Source organism: Bombus impatiens, unplaced genomic scaffold (assembly GCF_000188095.3).
Source record: "Bombus impatiens unplaced genomic scaffold, BIMP_2.2 scf_0463, whole genome shotgun sequence".
In the NCBI taxonomy this organism is placed as follows: domain Eukaryota; kingdom Metazoa; phylum Arthropoda; class Insecta; order Hymenoptera; family Apidae; genus Bombus; species Bombus impatiens.
The window spans coordinates 31,268-49,593 of record NT_176882.1 but is presented as its reverse complement, the minus strand read 5'-3'; the positions used below and the strand labels follow the sequence as shown (position 1 = coordinate 49,593).

General features: G+C 40.2%; 1 protein-coding gene across 1 annotated transcript; it reads right to left on the bottom strand.

Annotated features, from left to right (window-relative positions):
* Positions 1 to 8,904: 8,904 nt before the first annotated feature.
* On the bottom strand, positions 8,905 to 12,715 carry LOC100744067. Its single transcript, XM_003490630.4, has 7 exons — positions 12,602 to 12,715; positions 12,366 to 12,469; positions 12,160 to 12,252; positions 11,956 to 12,090; positions 10,492 to 10,606; positions 9,904 to 10,132; positions 8,905 to 9,209 (listed from the first exon to the last, which is right to left on the bottom strand). The coding sequence occupies exons 1-7, from the start codon at positions 12,713 to 12,715 to the stop codon at positions 9,052 to 9,054; spliced, it is 948 nt and encodes a 315-aa protein (XP_003490678.2). The 3' UTR covers positions 8,905 to 9,051.
* Positions 12,716 to 18,326: the final 5,611 nt, after the last annotated feature.

Here is an 18,326-nt window from a genome sequence, read left to right as displayed (position 1 = left end):
GATGCGGGAAAGAAGTTTATCCGTCGTAAGAAACGATGTATTTTGCCGTACGTGGAGTTAAGATTTCTCTCGATTAAAGTTCTCGCAAAGTAACGATGGAGAGCAATCTTTACTATCTTCTTTTGGCATCGACGAACATCTGTTTACTTGAAACCTTGTCAACGATACGTTAACGTTAAATATATTATTCGTGCAAGTATCAACTGATTTTAAATATTACCATTAAAATAAACTTTATCATTTTATCAATTCTTTATCAATTGTTGATTCTTTATCGATTTGGAAAAATCTTCTCTACCTTATCTGAAGCTTGACAACCGAAGCAGCTGCTAATAGGGAACTTTTTAAATTAAAATTGGCATATGCTAATTTCTTGTTGCATATTAACTTTAAAAACTAGATTTTATCGCGTCGTGATATTCCAGGGCAGCTTTAATAAAGGATAAAATCGCGATGGATCTTCTCATTTGTAATTTTTTAACTAAATTACTCTCTGCCAGAAACAAGCAAGTGTCTACATATTTTTTACTTTTTCAGCCGTAGCACGAGTAATAGATAGAAACTGATGAGTCTCGTTTTACACATTTTTAAATTTTACGAGATCCTTTGATAACGATTTATCTTGTTTTATCAAATATTCTACTATATAATTTAATTTTAATTCGGTCTTCGATGATAGTCGTTAATTGATCGGACTCGTAACAAACGAAAGCTAATCGTCGCATCGATTCACGCAGCCAGCGATTTTGCGAAAATATTCGCACGCTCCGAAAGTCATCGAGAACGAGCTCCTCGTCATTTTTCGTCGCGTCCCGATTACAGAATTATCGATTTTCCACAAGCGTTCTTCGTCGACTTGGACGACCCGCAATTAATCGAATCCTCGATATTTTATATTAAACAGATGAGAAAGCATAAAAGTCATCAGTTGGTTGTTCTACGGTTTTATCGAACGTAGCCCGAGGCCACTAGTAACGATACCTGGCAACCGATTACACGGATATTGATTACGTTACTACTTGAGCTCGACTTATGTCGAATGTTGGTGGAATCGAGATTATTTGGAAAGACGTTAACTCTTTTAACGATCGTTTTGATTTTTTCGCCCAGAGTATAGAGAAACGATTGCAATTTCGTAACGAGTTTCAACGAAGTGTGTGGAAAACGATACCGCCAGCCTTTTCCTTTAATTTCTCGTCAACTTTCATTCTACCAATTGCTTCTCTCGATCTTAACAGTTCTGAGTATGCAAACACATTCGCGAAATTGCGTCACGGTATCCGACACGGTCCAAGAAGCACGGTACTTCGTCGACACGATGTTCAAGTTTCCGCGACCATCGATCGACCTGTTGTGTTAATCAAGCAAATGATCCGAGAGAAATGACCAAGTTTTTTCTCGAGAAGCGATTTCTTTATCGTAAAAAGTACGATGTTTCCTTTTTTTTTGCGAGGATAATTCGTACTACTTTGAATAAAGCATAGACATTCGTGGCGTTCCTATAAGATAGCGACACTTTCAACGATAAACCGTTATCGCGAACAAGGGTTGTGTAACGTCGAATCGAATGATTTTTGGTAAATTCGTGGAGCCAGCGAGCAAGTAACGCTTTATAGATATAAAAGTAGAACAACTTGCTACGGTGCTAGTGTTTTACTTAAGACTTTCATTACGAAATTTCGTTCTTTTTTCCATTCAGGAATTTCTTATCAGAAGCGTCTTTAGTTTCGCTATCAATCTTTATTCAGGCGAAACAGTTATTAAAATTAACGAGTAAATTACACCAGGAGACTGCCATTGCGAACAATATTCTTTCTTTAAACTCCGATATGCGAGACTTATGAATATATTAGGTTGTCCGAAAAGTTCCTTTCGTTTCATAAGATGATAATAGATGAACAACAATTTCTGTTTTATATTATTTTATTGAATTAGATACGATCTATTTCGTTCTAGTTCTATTATTATGTTCGTGTATAATGTGCGTCTATTATTTCCTTATGAAACGAAAGAAACTTTTCGGACAACCTAATATCTAGCGCAGATTAGAATGCAGCAATCACGTTAGCTGTATTATTGAAATAATCGATGAAGCGTAATTTATACGCCAGAAGTTTCAATTGGTTGTATGATGTGTATTGTTTAACACGATTATTGTACACACACATATATATATATATTCCTTTTCCAAAAGATACAAAAAAGAAAAAAAGATACGACGTGTAACAAAATTTAGAATAATTCCTTAACGACGATAGAACGGATATTTGCTCAAAACAAAAATCGTTCTTTTCTGCAATTTTTTCATTCGTCGAATAAGTTACAGAAGTCAGTCAGCAAAAACGTCAGTCTTCAATCATTCGATTGGTGGCGACTGAAGGCGAGCGATCGGTTGGTTCCCCAGACTGGAAACGGCTACTTCGACGGCTATACATAATGCAGGAAGGAAGTTTGAAAATTTACGGGAGTCAGCGTGTCGTCCGTCATCGGGGGTGAGGTCTCGTAAAGCCAGCCTTTCCACGGGACCCGTGGATTGACCTGGAATAGCCGTAGGTCTGAACAATGATCGTAGGTGGCCGCAGGATCTCGTTGATCTCCAAGGACCAGCCTTTACAGCGGCACGGGAGAGAGATGGGGACGTTTTCCAATATCCAATAAAGCCGAACCTCGACCTCACTTGGCGAATGTTTCGCTTGGATACGATTTAAAACGGCGTAGCTTGCAGAAACATGTCCCCGGTAAATAGGCAACTCGCAAGATGACGTGCAATTCGTTGGAACGTGGGAATGTTAATTGAAAATAATTTAATAGGTGGATGGATGCAATACGGAAAGTTAATTGGAAACTAGGAGTAATTGGAAAAGAAAAAATTCGAATGTATCCATCGAAATTGTGTTTGACACGTTGCGTTCACTGGCGTGTTTAATTTAGAAGTTTATGTGCCAAAATAATATTATAATCGATCATTAATTAACGTCGTCCATCGATCAATCGTATTAATTATTCCGTGAACATGGAATAATGGTGGTCCGGCTACGTGATTCAATTTCGATATAATACACGCATAGTTTCAAATTCGTAATACTCGACAACTTTGAAATTGATCCGAAGAATGCCGTTTATTAATTTCCGTTTCCCTTTGAAGGAACCAGTCGAGATGAAAACTCCTGTTTAATAGAAACTTATTGCTGAAATGCGGAATATTCCTTCTTCCTTTAATATTTAGTTAATAACTGTTTTCACTCTGCATCCGCTTATCTACGATTACACGTTCATTTCCGCTAAACCTTTAACTTTCCTGACGTCTGGTTGAAATTCTGCTTGCACTATACAACGAGGCTGAGAAAGGAAGAGAACTAGAAGTGACGTACACTGGAAAAGAAAGAGAGAGAGAGAGAGTGGGAGGGAGAGAGAGAGAGAGGGAGAGAGAGAGAGAGAGAGAAAGGCTTGACTGGACCGCTCCGACAGCCAGGCAGAAGAGTGTCCGAACGTGGACGGAATCATAAGAGGATTTCGCTCGTCCTCGACCCTTTACATTTACATTCCATTCGTCACGTGGTAGTGGATGTATTTCGAAAGGGTTCTACCCTACCCCTTACCGCAACTACCTCTTCAATTACAGCTACGCTAACATCCGCTTTTTTCCGCTTCGCGAATTCACTCTTACGAACGTTGATTCGCGTCGCACGTAATCCATTGTACGTTTGCAATATTTGTCGTCCTATTGTTGCACGATGTTTCGCGTACAGTATTCGAGAATACAATGTCAATAGTTCTTATTTTGTGATACGTGCATTTTTTCTGGCTAACCTTGACAATTTGCTGCGCGGAGGAAATTTGTAAAAAAAAAAAAAAAAAAAAAAGAAAAAAGAACGAAAAATATTTCGAAAACACTGGCGGCCATTTGGCAATTACATTCTGCTATATTTTATTGAAAGAACTCTTTTAACAGGTTTGTTACGAAACGAACGTTCCAACGGATCGTTCGATTTCTTGTATTTTTTTGCTATTCTCATCTTAGTTTTTCCATTGCTTTGAAAATAATATTAGTCTTTTCTCCGCACTTTGTTTTGTAAATCTGTAAGAAGAATACTTTTTACTATTTATTAATAGTAGACGTTTTTCGTGTTGTTTTATAAAAAGTACAAATAAAGTAAAAATAAAATACATTTATCGTTCAGTTAATGATAACTTATTAACGGTATCTGACACTTGGAACAATTCTATGAAGAAACAGAACGAAGCAAACGAACCCGCAAGTAACGGAATAATAATGATGTTGACTTTTGCGTATATTGTCGCGAAAAATATCTTGGCGTAAGCTGCTTGAACGAAAGTCGAGTACAGTGTATCAAGTACGGTGAATAGGCATCTGAAGTCTGTACTGTCCAAGGATCTACAGAACTCGATGATTTATAATTCTTCTTTGTTAGTTTAGACCAAGATACTATCACATAGCGTATACGGTTTCGTCTAACTTATGGAACAAGATCGGGAAAAGGAGCAATTTTTCTTTTATTATTTATAGTCGCATTAAACTTTTGCACGGGTTATTAGCGACGCGAAAGAATGAAAAGTTACGAGTTACGATTATGGATCACCATATAATTTAGAGCACTTTAGATAATTAAGTAGTTCTCGTACTAATTTTCAACCTTGTACATTGCCTTTTATAGTGAGTTTCATATCGAATTGTCGTCAATGGATCGAAAATTTCTAGCATTGACGACGTTTTATTTTTATTTTTTAAATTCCGCTTTCGTTGTTTTATATTCATTGTTTTATCTGAATATATAAGATGTTAAAGTACATAAAATGCGTACAATATGCAAAAATATTCAAATTATTCGTCTGGAATTTTTGGTGTGCGAGACAGTTACCTGCTTAAAATCTTGCACTTAATTAAAAATATTAATTCTCATAAACGTTAATAGTTCGTTCGTTATAGTTTCACTCGTTTTATTTCTTAATAAATACAATCTGTTTCAAAAATAAAAAAGCTTTTGCATGAATTTTCTTTATATTTCGTTTCCGCTAATGGTTTCTGGCAAGATTCGACGTATTGGATATTTTTGTTGAACGAATTCCCAACAAGCGGGGAAACGATCGTTGCTGTATTGCGGTGAATCTATAATATCTTTTTGAACGAAATGTATCGGGAAAATAACGGATGAATAGAAATCCACGAGATCCTGGGTTAGAATGTTTCTCTGTTGTCCCTCTGCTCCTTGTGTTTTCCGTTACATCTGTACCGAACGATCCCTGCAAGCCGAAGCCGCTCTTAATTTTTCTACATAAGATTCACCGAGAAATTTGAAAATTCTGCCAATCTTGTTATGCCCAGGGGGCGGAAAATAAAATTTTTGGATACAGATATAATCGTGTCGCAATATTCTACCGTAGGTACACTGCGGCTAGAAAGATCGAAACCGTGGCAATTCGATTTGTCCGTAGTTTTCTAATTAAAATACGTCCTGTCAAAAATAATATACCGCAGGAATATTTTCGGACGATAGTGTATTTTAATACGTCACGCGATTCGCTGCACAGAATAAAAACGTGTATCTGGAAATGTTGTTATTTGCAGGCGCGGAAAATACAAATTGGAATAGCAATTTAACGGTGTCACAATATTCCATTATACGTAGCTATGATGTTTAGAAAGATTAAAATCGCTGCAATTCGATTTATCCGTAGTCTCGTAATTAAAATGCATCCCATCGAAGATAATGAACCGTCCGCGTACTTTGCAACGGTAGCGCGTTTCATCAATGCGTTACGCGATTTCTTCTATAAAATAGAAATGCATATCCGGCAATCTTGTTATTTTCAAGCACGGATAACGAAACACGCGACGAGATCACTGATTCTGTCAGGATGATTGTCTGGAAATAAGGATTACACGGAACTCGTTCTGAATTCCTGGTTTGTCTCCTACGGTGTTTCCAATCGAATCGAGAGGAGAATGAAATGAAAACAGATACGATCTGAAACGATCGACGGGGGGCCAATACGATTCACGATGAAGCAAGCTCGTTGCTCTGTTTCCACTCAAATCGGTGTCAATCCACGAAACTGAGGCATATTGATACTGCCTAATAGGTATACGATGCAGAGACAATCCATTTATCTTCACGATGGCCGAGAAAATTTTACGAGCCATTTCATTCGTTCGGTTTCTGCTCTCGAGAACAACTTTAATTTAAACTGAAAAGAAAATCAACGTGGCTACATTTTTCTCATGGAAACGAAACGAACCATTCTTGTAGAACTTGATCTCTGTTCTCAATCGTTCGAAAGAAGAAAGACGACTTGGTTATTTATTTATTAGAGTAATTAGTTTGCGCAAAGTATGCACACTTGTTTCTATAACCTTGTTTCGATGAATTTCATACTAAATAGATTGATACTAAAGCATCATCATCCAGTAGGATTATGCGTAATGTCTAATCGATTTACTCTTGGTAATTTATTAGGTTGCTGCGAATGTAATATCGATTTTACGGTTATAAAAGTAGGTCAGTTTACTACATCGGAAAGCTCTTTATCTTCGTTATTAATTTTTGTTTGGCTGAACCGATTGTTAAGGATCAATGGAGTCATCATACCTGTAGCAAATCCACAATATCCAATGGCATTTCTACAAAAAGTGGCTGGTTTCGATCGTACTCTATGCATCGTTTAGCTTCTACCGACGTATTCTTATTTTCTCCATTTAACCTGCATATTGGCAACCGACCATTCGTTCCTGTGCTTCCCTTTACAATTTTTTGTTTTCTAGCGAAAATATCACAAAGCTGTACTCCATACGCCCATTCTTCTCTTTCCGCACTTTTACGTTACGTGCAACAGTTTTTAAACATTCGATTTTATTTTATTAAAGATAGTAACCGGATGGTATTAGAGGATAAGAAAGAATCTCGAGTCGCGTTTTATACCTTTAATTTCGACTAAAGGGAATATCGACGTTGTTCGTTTCTCCCTTGGAAACGAAGACCTTTCCTGAACAACCTTCCCGCTCCGTGTTTCCCGTCGGTTGAAAAAAGAATGTCGTTCCTAACGAGTCCGCATGAAAATGGAACAAATTTGCCCAGCAGAGGGGACGGTGCTTCCGTACAACGAGAACAAAAAGCCAGAACCAGCCTTCTATTTACAAAATCGTTGCAGCGAGTGGAAGCGATCGGTGGCTCGGTCGACGAGAGAAGTTCCACACGTTCGGACTCCTTTCCATCGAATTTCTATCGAATTTCTATCGAATTTCTATCGAGCACGGGACGTCCGTCCGTACGGAATACGTGACACGTATCGAACATCGTTGCCGTCGATGTACCGCGAGACATCGATCCGGTGTAAACACACTAACTGTCGCTATAGAATCCCCATTGTATTCTTTTCCTCTGGCATCTTCAACATTTTTACACGACTATTGAACACTCCTGCCCATTATTTCACGCTTCTTCGTTCGCGAGACGTATTTCTCTTTTATTTTATTATCCTCTATCTTTCTTGCAATAAAAGAGCAGAAATCGTCCCAAGGTATCGCACGAACATCACAGGGAAAACGAGCTGTACGACAGCTATATTTTTGTTAATTTTCATGTTTGTTTTTTCTTTTTTTTTTCCGTGACTAAAGAGCAATACTTATTGGTACGCAATAGCCTAATTTTCATTCAGCTTTCGTACTTCTTTCTTTGAAGTTTGTAGGATTACGAAAAGGTATAACCGCTGGGGCAAGTGATATTTCAATATGATACGACAAACAATATCTTTGAAATCCACAGGGTGGGAAAAGAAAAAAATGAAACGTAAGGACGATTTTGGACGAAGGAATTTCGAAATCGCTGCTCTGTGGAAAGTAGAGAAACAGTGGGAAACTTATCCCGTTTTTCCCTGCAGTCTTTGTACTTGTCGCTGACTTTAGGAATGAAACGTCAGCTCAAGTAGAACGCGGTAATCATGGTATTTGGATTTCTCGTGTAAATTCTACGTCTCGAATCCTATTAACTAGTTCGCGAAGCAGGACTAGTTATTCGGGGAATTAAGTGATCCGCGGTAGACAGACGCGCAACGCCGACGGAATTTCCGTAACAGTGCGATTATAACAGTTTCCAGCGTTGCTCACCGGTGAAACAGTCAAGCACATATTAATTCGCCGGTACATGCTGGAACTTTGACTTCGCGATGGCAATCAGAGGCTGAGATTGGCAACACGGTTTCCCTCTCTCGTTTCGGTTCAATTCGAAGGGATAACGAGTTCCCTACGGGTCTCTATGGCGAACGTTGCTCGCGAAGAAGCTCCTCGAATCGATGGTGCGTGAAACGTCAAATAATTTCCAAACATAAATTAGACACTCGAGCCGTTGTAGTTATCCGGGATAGGACCATTGTTTCTCGAAACGCTGACTACCGATGGGATACGTCGATACGTGGTTCAGTCGATGCGTGGTCCATTAACCTTTTGCACTCCTACGTCGAGTGTGACTCGACATCAGTTTTTATCTCAGGAGCTCTTTTGTCCAGCTCACTTCATACGTTCTTTCATGTCCACCTTTTTTTGTGAAACGTGAAAGAAAACCAGGATTGCATGCTGGAAATTGTTTCAAGATATATCATACACTTAAAAGTTATAAAATGCAACGATAGTGTGAATAAAACTGGTATTTAAGTGAATTTCATTCTTCCTTTATTCAGTTAAATTGTCTTTTTTTTTAGTTAAAGTAAATTTCAAATAAAACACATAAAATGGTCGAAAGCTGCTGCTAACGAAATTGAAATAAAATTTAGAGTGCAAAGGGTTAAGGTCATACGGTGGCTGACGAAAATGTTCGAATACTTAGATAATTTTACGTCCTATGGCTCACGAACATATTCGAAGGAAGCGAAAAGTACTCGAAACAAGAGTACACGTTACACACGTACAAGAGAATTGTAAACTTCTAACGTTTTCTATATTCGGCATAAAGGACAATGTACGGTGACAAGTGACATTATGGTAGAGGACGAAAGTTACGCGCTATTGTTCCACGATTGCGATCGGTGTTAATTCAGAGTTCATCTCCTTCTCTTGGGACGGGCTAAAAATTTTAGCCGCCTCGAGCATTTGGCTTTTAAGGCCATCGGCGAGACCGTGAAAGCGTCTTCTCGAAGATCCGTCTCCATCCCTGCCGGCCGTTCAACCGGCTTCGCCAGGATTATCGTCCTCGGGGTAGCTGCAAAATTAAACACCATGCATCCTGTCGCTTCTAACGTTCGCACTTAAGGCGAACAAATGGCACGGAAGAGAATTAATTCAGCAGTGACGTCGGAACGCTGGCAGTGGAGAAAAGGCGGTTTAGTCGGACGCACCGGCTAATTGGCTAACGCAAAGAATTAGGTCCGCAAACTTATCTCGCGGAAACGTGGTCGCCTGCTAATGAGGAAATTTCGAAGGAAATTTACATTTGCCAGGCAAACGGCCGTGGCTCGTGCCTCGTCGAGGGGAAGTGATCTCTCTTTATTCGAAAGCGGACGACTTGGCTGGTGAAACATCGCGTATTCGTTCGGCCGTTTAATCGTGGAAAACATCGTTTTAATTACTCTTCGCCGTTTCACGGTTCGCGAAACCACGCTGACTCGAAATACGAGAGAGAAATTAAACGGAATCTCGGACCAGGATCGGTTAAATTTCTCGCAAACTTACCGACCTTCAGCGTGCGTTTCGATTCGCCGCGCTCCTCCGCTTATACGTACAACGGAATTTTCAACTTGCCCATTTTCCGCGCTAACTTCCTTAAGTAAGCACGCGAACGATTTCTGACGCTGGAAAATCCCTTGGTAGAACCTCCGACGAGTCCGCTGAGTGGTAAGTTCGGCGAAAGAAAAATCCGAGAGAAGAAAGGAAAGCCGAGCTATTCTAGCGCGTACCTACGGCCCTCAACGCGCCCGGGGAAACCTTGCCGAGGATCCGTGGTGGTATAATCTCCGGTACTGTCTTCGGGTATGCAATCTTCTGGAGACGTTTGGTGATCCTGTAGGTGAGAGCGCTTCTTGGCACTTCGGACGGGTCCTTGGGCGGCGGTATCTCTCTCACTGGCGGCGTCGACAATTCTTCGATCCTCCGCATGTTGACCGGCCTCCATTTTTTCTTTTTACCCTGCAATTCACCGTTACTCTGTGTATCGATCTCTGTCGTCGAAACGAACCTTTGTTACCGCGTCTCTTTCTACTTGGTTTCTACTCGGTTTCTACTGTATGACGAGCGCAACGACGAACGCTCGTTTTTCTCCCCGTCCCTTTCGTGTCCCCGTTACGTTTCATCGACGTTTTCACCGGCAACACCGGTGGAATCTGTCGTTTATCAAACGACAAGGCACACCGCGTCGAAGGATCTGCGTACGTCGATCGACGACCATTTTCGTTTCCGCCTCGTTCCACCGGCATATAACTTGGAAAACTTCGTCTCTCGACTCGGTGATTTCCTTTTAAATTACGCTAACTTGGTAACGCTCTTACAGGCAATCTAGGCCTGGGCGGAACTTTAGGAGCAGCCAGTATCTCCAACAACTCCATGTGCTGATCCCATTCTTCCGGCTTGATCACTCGGCGCAATTTCGCCATTATTTTTTGCCTGCGATCCGGTAAATTGAGACCAGGTAAAAAGTGAAATTGAAAACTAGGATGAAATTTAGGCTATTCCCAGGAACGAGCAACGAGGAACAGGTTCCTCTCTGTTGCGCAATTATCGCATCGTGCGGATAGTTTTCGCTCGGTATCGGGAATAACGGGAAAATGAAAGAGCAGGGTGTGAAGGAACCGAGAGGAGGAGCAAGCAACATGCGCTTCTACTTGTTTGGTGAATTTCGGCACACCCTTGGGCGCTATTAATAATTACATCTAGGGTACTCGTGTCTGCTAACTGTTCACGAGTTGCGCGCCAAGTTTAATGGTAACGTTAGGTATCCCAGGAAAGTCGACATGGAAAGTGGAAAGCCAATATCTGGTTTCTCGTTAAACCTCGTGCGATGTCCAGGGGAAAAAAAAGAGGGAAGATAAATTCTCGTGGCACGTCGATGATTTCCCATCGTTCCAACAGCGATACCGAATCGTTCGCCAACTTTTTCCGTTTCCCGCAACCTTCAATTTACCGCTTTAATCCCAAGAAGGGAAAAGTTGATCAAAGAGTAGACCACCTCGAAAGTAGATAATTGCATTCGTGAACTTGCTACGTTACGCGAGACGCGAATTACGGTGGAGTACGGCGTTAGCAGACAAACGAGGATCCTGTCTTCGTTGGCCGCGAGAAAGGAAACGACCTTGCTCGATATCCAAATCCGACTTTACGAGATCGCATTTGCGAGAGTGAAACGTTCGAAGGACAATCCGATTACCCGTCATTCCCTGTGACGCTTGCAGTCGACGTTCTCTCGATGTCATCTGCAAGGCCATGTCATTCTTTCGTTTCGCGACGAACAGTCGTGCAGCTGCTTCCTCCTCGTGATGCAAAATACGTATACTTGATATCGCAGCGAGATCGTAAAATTGATCGATGATTCAAATTCGGAATTTTTCGCGACAGTTAGAAACGATCTACAATAGGATACACCGAAGATCGTGAGATTCCTGGAACCTTGTTTCGAAAAAAAAGTATTCCAACTCTTGTTACAGGAAATTTTTACGAACATATTATGCGCGTATTACGAAACTTTTCAAAATTTCGTTAGCGCTGTAACGCACGACTGCTCGGGTAAAATTCACGAGTGTATCGGAAAAATTTGAAATCAATTCGCAAACTTATACGGAAGATATTCGTTGTCTCGTTGCAGTGTTAATGAAATTTCAAAAAGTTTCGTACGGTACGCGCAATACATTCTGCAAAATATTCCATTGTAGATACGTGTCTGAATAGTCTCGCGAGCCACTGTACATCACTTTCAAGTACGCAGTCAACGTTTAGATAAATGTGCCTGTCTAACTCACTTCTTCTTCATCTCGCGCTGCTGTCTGGCGTTGCAGAAGAATCGATATTTCCGGTAGCGCGATTTCTGAACCTTCCATAGCGTCTCGGCTATGTTGCCGCTGCTAGTGGGAAATCTCATGTTCGCCAACAGCAATCTGATCGGGGAACGAGCAATTCGTTAATTCTCTTCGAGGTTCCGGCCTGTCTCGCGGAAAGAAGATCACCTCTTTGTAGGCAACGCCAAGTCGTGGATGCGTTTCGTGGGTTTAGCCGCGAGCGTTTTCGGATGGATTCGCGGATACGGTGGTGGTACTCTTCTATGGATAGACGAGAAACCAGTTTGCAACTACGTCTCTGCTAGCTTTGAAAGAGTCGAGCGGACCGTATCGATCCTCGTGGATACGTATCGCGTGAACGCATAATTACTCACGTTGGATCGTATTTTTTGATAACGTGTTTCGGCCGCGCCATCGCTTTGATTCTTTTCGACGCTCGTCCTTTCAACGCTGTTCGTCGAATGCCGTAAGGATTCGCCTGATAAAAATACGACGTTACCCGATCGTAGGAAAAAGCCAGCAGATATACTCACCGGAGTATGCGAGTTCTTTGTTTGAGTTCTTCTCGACACTGATCGCCTCGATGGAGAAAATGCAGAGCGATACTCACCAAAATATGCGCGTTCCTTGTTTGCGTTCTTCTCCAATTAGGTCGTGCCAATAGAGAAATGTGTTGTTTGTGGGACAAATGGTCCATGGCGTATTTGATCCTGTCGGTCAGCATGTTTGCGATCTTCCAACTTCGTTCCCTGGTTCACTATCAATTTCCTTAGTCAGGAACACGCGGTTGGCCTCGATTACGATTTTCTTTCCCACTGCCTCTTTCGAATCCTTGCACCCCGACCTTTATTTATTTAACGCTTGACTCTCAGCGGCGCGTTGTAGGTTGTTTAATTAAATTCAGGTTTAATTAATCCAACGATCCGTGCGATGTATGGATTTGAAAACGAAGGAGAAGAAGGAAAGAGGAAGCTCGAGGAATTGGGCCACTGATGTAATTTACCAGCGCGGAACTTTCTTCCGTGTCTAACCCTTAATTTGGACGCGACATGTCCGTCTGAGAATCGTCTTCGAAATGCAAGAACATCATGCGTCCAGGACAAATGAAAAATAGCACGTAATTCGGCCGCGTTTCAACGAATACCTCGAAATTCTCGATTAATCGCAAACCTTGTGAATTTGTAGCGTTTCGTTCCATCCTTGTGTCGTAAAGTCATCGTATTATCGTAACTACAGATTCTAGAAACAGACATTTTACAATTTTCAGCTGCAACTTGAGAAGTTTGTTAACGATAGGAAAATAGAGTCGCGTCGAAAATCTCAAAAAAAAAAAAAAAATTTATCATATTTTTCCTGTACGGTTTCTGGTTAAAATCTAAATAAGAAAATTCAATTATAATAAACCGTATCTCGAATTCCGTTTAAAGGTTCGCGAAGCAAGAGTACCATAGAATCTTCATTGTGCGAGGGAATCGGAAAAAGATAGGAGACAACGCGTATTGAGCGACACGCCTTAATGGACATTGACATTAATGGTAGCTCCTTTACGGGCCCCGTACTTTGTCCTTGTTCGAATTTCGACGAGTATTCGGTAACGAGGACGTTGTTTCGGCCGATGTGCTGGCAACAGTTGGCGAATAGTTGGGCTCGAAGTGGAAAAACGCGGCCGCGGTTCCCCGGTGAAAGGAAATACTGTTTCCACGGGAGAATTACCCCGGCGTCAGATTATTCCCAGCAATTCACGAAAATATGGAACACTGGCCGTGTCAGGAAGCATAGGGGATTTTCAATTAATAATACCGACACACGGAATAAATACGGTAGGTATTCCCCCGACGCGAACGTGTCCCCTATTATTCGACATAGAGCGGCCGCCTCTTCGTTCGCAGTTTGTATTTCGCATCATCGATCATTTTCATAAAAAAATTCATGGAAACGAAGAAATGCGTCCCGGTTCGATAATTGGTCGCCATCAATTCGCCATTACTTTGTTCGATCAATGCGAATATCCTTCTTGGGGAATGTGTCGCGTACCGTGAACACAGGCAAAGGAAAAGAATAAACCGATATAACAGGAAGAAACAGGAAGACGCTACCGTAGAAAACTTTGATCGTTCGGCGAAGATCGAAGTACATGCTAGTTCGGCACAATCGCGAAATCAAATTTTTCGATCGAGTAGATTACATCGGTGATTCCATCGCTTGAGAATCGGTATTTCGGGATACAAGAAATATGAAAGAACAGCGATAGAATGTAATTTCGTGCTCGATTCGGACTTGCAGCATTACGTACAAAAGCTCTCTCGATGAAGATCTCTTAAGGGACATCCGGTCGGTTTTATTCGTTTTCATCCGTCCACGAACATGGGCCACTCACGGAACCGCTCCCCTCTTTTTCTCCTTTTTCCTCGTTCTCTCTCTTCTTCTCCATCCCTAGGTACAACCAGTTTCCTCTTCCTCTTCCTCTTTCGCGTTTCACTTATCCTTCCCACCATTTCCCTCCTTCTCCTTCCGTTTTCTAACTCTCTCTAGCCACGTTCCCTTACTCTGTCAACCCCGCATGGGAAATCTCAAATACGAGTCTGTTTACCTGGCACTTGGAATCCCGGTGGATATCGATGATAAGATTTTACTCCGACTTTACCCTTCCCCAGCCTTCATCAGCCGCTTCTTCACCCCTCCGGACCATCACTATCGCGGGTAACTATCCTTGCGGGTTTAACGGGGACACGATACACGACGATACCGTGGGAAATATATCATATTCGGCAGTGAGTTATGCTCACCGCGACCGTGTCGGAATTTCAGCAGCAAAAACGTCGCTGGTATTGTGACTCGGCGAAAAGCCAAAAGCAGGGCTGCGAGCGGTGGCGTTAATAAAAATTTCTCCTTTCTTTCCTCCGCATCAGCATCGCTATATTTCTTTGTCCTTTCATCCGATTCGTCCTTTTTACTCCTTTCCCTTCCGCTCTCGAAATTTGTTTTATTCTTTTATTTCAGCGAGTACCCCAATTCTTTCGAGTTTCTCGTTCCTTCAGTTGTTTAAGATTTTACACGCGTGGAACAGTGTCACAATGATTTATTAAAACATCGAATTTATCGAGGAAATCGACGATAACAGAGACGTATACATGGTCGATTAATACGACTATCTTAAAATTCCTTTTACGTTCTCCTCGAAACTGATTTTCCGAAAATATCGAATGCCACGAAATCCTGACAACTACACGTCCAATTTTTAAGAAATATTTTGTATTGTGTATTCTACAACATTCCTATAGTATAGGATAGGATATTTTTTTGATATCTTGATTATGCTTTATTGGAAACGTAAAAGATGAAATAGCGAAAAAAATATATATATTAAAAGCGAATGTTTGAAATTCCTCTTTATAATTAAAAGTATAAAAGCTATCAGTTAGAAGGTAGAGTTCAGTAAATTAATTAAAGAAAATTAAAGAAACAACTGCAAACGAAACGTTTCTCCATAGGTTAAATAATTATTTAAATAATAATTTATTTACACAATACCCAATACTGACGATCTATCAATCGATCTTCAAGATCCCGTGTCGGTCAAATAGTCACGCGATCATCCTTTTCTTAAGTCCAACTGGAAGAACTTAAAAAGAACGACAGAGGAACGAACGTGGATAGAATGGCCGGATCGAAGCCGTTTTAACGGATCATCGTTGATTTAATTTCGTTCGCGATACGACTAATTTTCCACGCTTCGGCGCCAGACGACCGAAGAATGTTGGAAAAGCGAGATGCTTGAACCTGTATCAAAACAGTTTGCACACACGGATATGCGGTAGCGTGTGGCCGGATAAGCCGATGTTTCTAATTAAATTTTAATTGCGGATCACAGGACAGGGCGTTATTGGCTCCGGTTAAAGGAAGTCTCGTTATTAGCGTCCACTCTTCCGGAAATCATTGTTTCTCGCGTGTATACCTGCAAGTAGCTGTAACCCATTCCTGTACCGTAGTTCATTTCACGGGGAGATTGGTTGTAACTATTCTGGGAAAGGGAAGGTGTCTTTTGTCAATCGTTAAATCTAATACGATCTCCTGTGTAAGCCGAGATATTTTAATTTTTCTCGGGTGTATAGTACATCCGTACTTTGAGCTATTATATACATACATATATATATATATAACGAAGTAGATGAAAACCTCGTTCAAAAGGATGAGAACGCTTTTCATCCGGTTCAACGTGATCTTTTTTATTATCTTCGAGCATATATGATTTTGGAATTATTTAAATTATCACTATTAATTTCTTGATAAATTCCATTACAAGTATATATTTAATAAGATGTATAAATAACAAAATTATTCAGCGTTTCGTCGAATGTTTATAGGGTGTGTTAAATTGTCAAATTTGAATAAGGTGTCGAGAAGAAATTCATGTGAAATTCTATTCGATACAATAAATATTATACTTATAATAGCGAAGATGTTAGAAATTGTAGATGCAGTGATAAAGATACAACGAGAATATGAACAGGGGTATAACAATTATTATTTCATATGCAAAAGTAAATTCACAGTCTTGGCGCTGAATTGCAATTAGATAAGGAGGTTGCGTTATTATTGGCCGGTTGGCGATATTTCGAGATCGTCGAGCTAATCCAATTCTGGGTCAAGAATAGGTTGTAGGGCTAGGGAGAAGGTTTGCGCATCTGTAACGTAAACGCAACCTGGAAGGTGCACAAGTACCCTGGTGCGGGGCGGCGTGAAGTGTTATCACGTCAGACCACTATGCGCTTATCTCCTTCTATTGAGATTGGTAGATGTACCGTTTCAATTGTCTGTAAATGTATATTGGACCGATACTCTTAAGCTTTCAGCAGCTTACAATTAGAAGCAACGAGGATCGATCGCAATTCCTAAGACGAAGACCAACTTTAAAACGTAAGTGCACCGAATACCAAATGAAACAACTACGTTACTCCGTTGAATCTGTTCGTTATTGCCATTTCTTTAATCATTTTCCTCCTAATGCCAGATATCCGGTACCCGTGAAACGTTGGAAGCCGATATCAGCGTCGGCTGTAACCTACATTCGTGAAATTTCTATGAAATGAGAAATTTTCATTTTCCACTATTCATAAATTTATTTTAATTTTTAACCGTAGTTAGGCTGAATGACACGAAATTAATATATTTCTTGTACGCAATATCGTTTATATAAAATAGTATATCGATTTTCGCTCCTTTGCTTCGTATGTCTTTTGTTTGAAATCGCGTTGGCGATTGAAAGGCCTTTAACAAAGACGATCCTTCTCGTTTGTTATCTATTGTTTATTTAGTACTTATTAATAGGAAAACGTCAAACACGGCAGGATTTGATTAATGAAACGTTAAAGATAGAACTATAAAAATACATATAGCCTTTAATTGCAGAATAAAAAATTGATTTCGCTTGTTAGATGTATCGCGTTGTGATATTGTAACGTATGAAATATTAGTTCGGATGTTCTAGTCGGATCCTTTAATTAAATAGATTATATCGAGAACTTATATCATTTGCCTGCGATTTTAACGTATATAAAATTACATATCACTTTATGCTTCTTTGTTCTGTGTATCTTTTCTTTGAAACGATGTTGTCAGTTCTCCGATATTCTATTTGCAATGGTACAACGCATACGCATACACGCGAAATCCGAATCATGTTCCTTTATGAGCTTAAACTTTGTTCTTCCGTACAAATAATTGATGTTGGTATGCTTTTCAAAGAGGATGCCATTAGTAAACGTTGATTTTCTAAAATCTTTTTCCTGGCGATATCAGTTTGGAAAATTAGGAATATTGTCGACACGCGAAAATATCGTAAGATTCCAGGCAACGATATTTTCCGACCATAGTAACGGATTTAACAAATTTAATAATGCTAGTAGTAGATTAATTTTATTTCAACAAAGAGCGAACGCGTAGTTAAACCTGAACGAGTAGCAATCAAATATTTCATACGCTGTGTGACAATAAAATCTCATTGAAATCAAAAATCTTTTCGCAGTCATAAAATTCATATACCGATTTATCGACATGGTATTTTATTTCCTTTAATCGAACTTCTTTTAATTCCTACAGTAAATACATTTGGTGTAGCTATCCCGTTGCGATTATTAATAAAATATGAATAATCTAGATATTACCAAATCGGTCGATTAACAACACTATAATAAATATAATTAATGATATAAATAAGCAAACAAAATTAAATGTCGCGATATCACAGTTGATCGTTACAGTTGTTTATTATCAAACGCAATAAATTATGAGACATAGTCTGATCAGTAGAGGTGTACATAGCAGCTATTGGTATA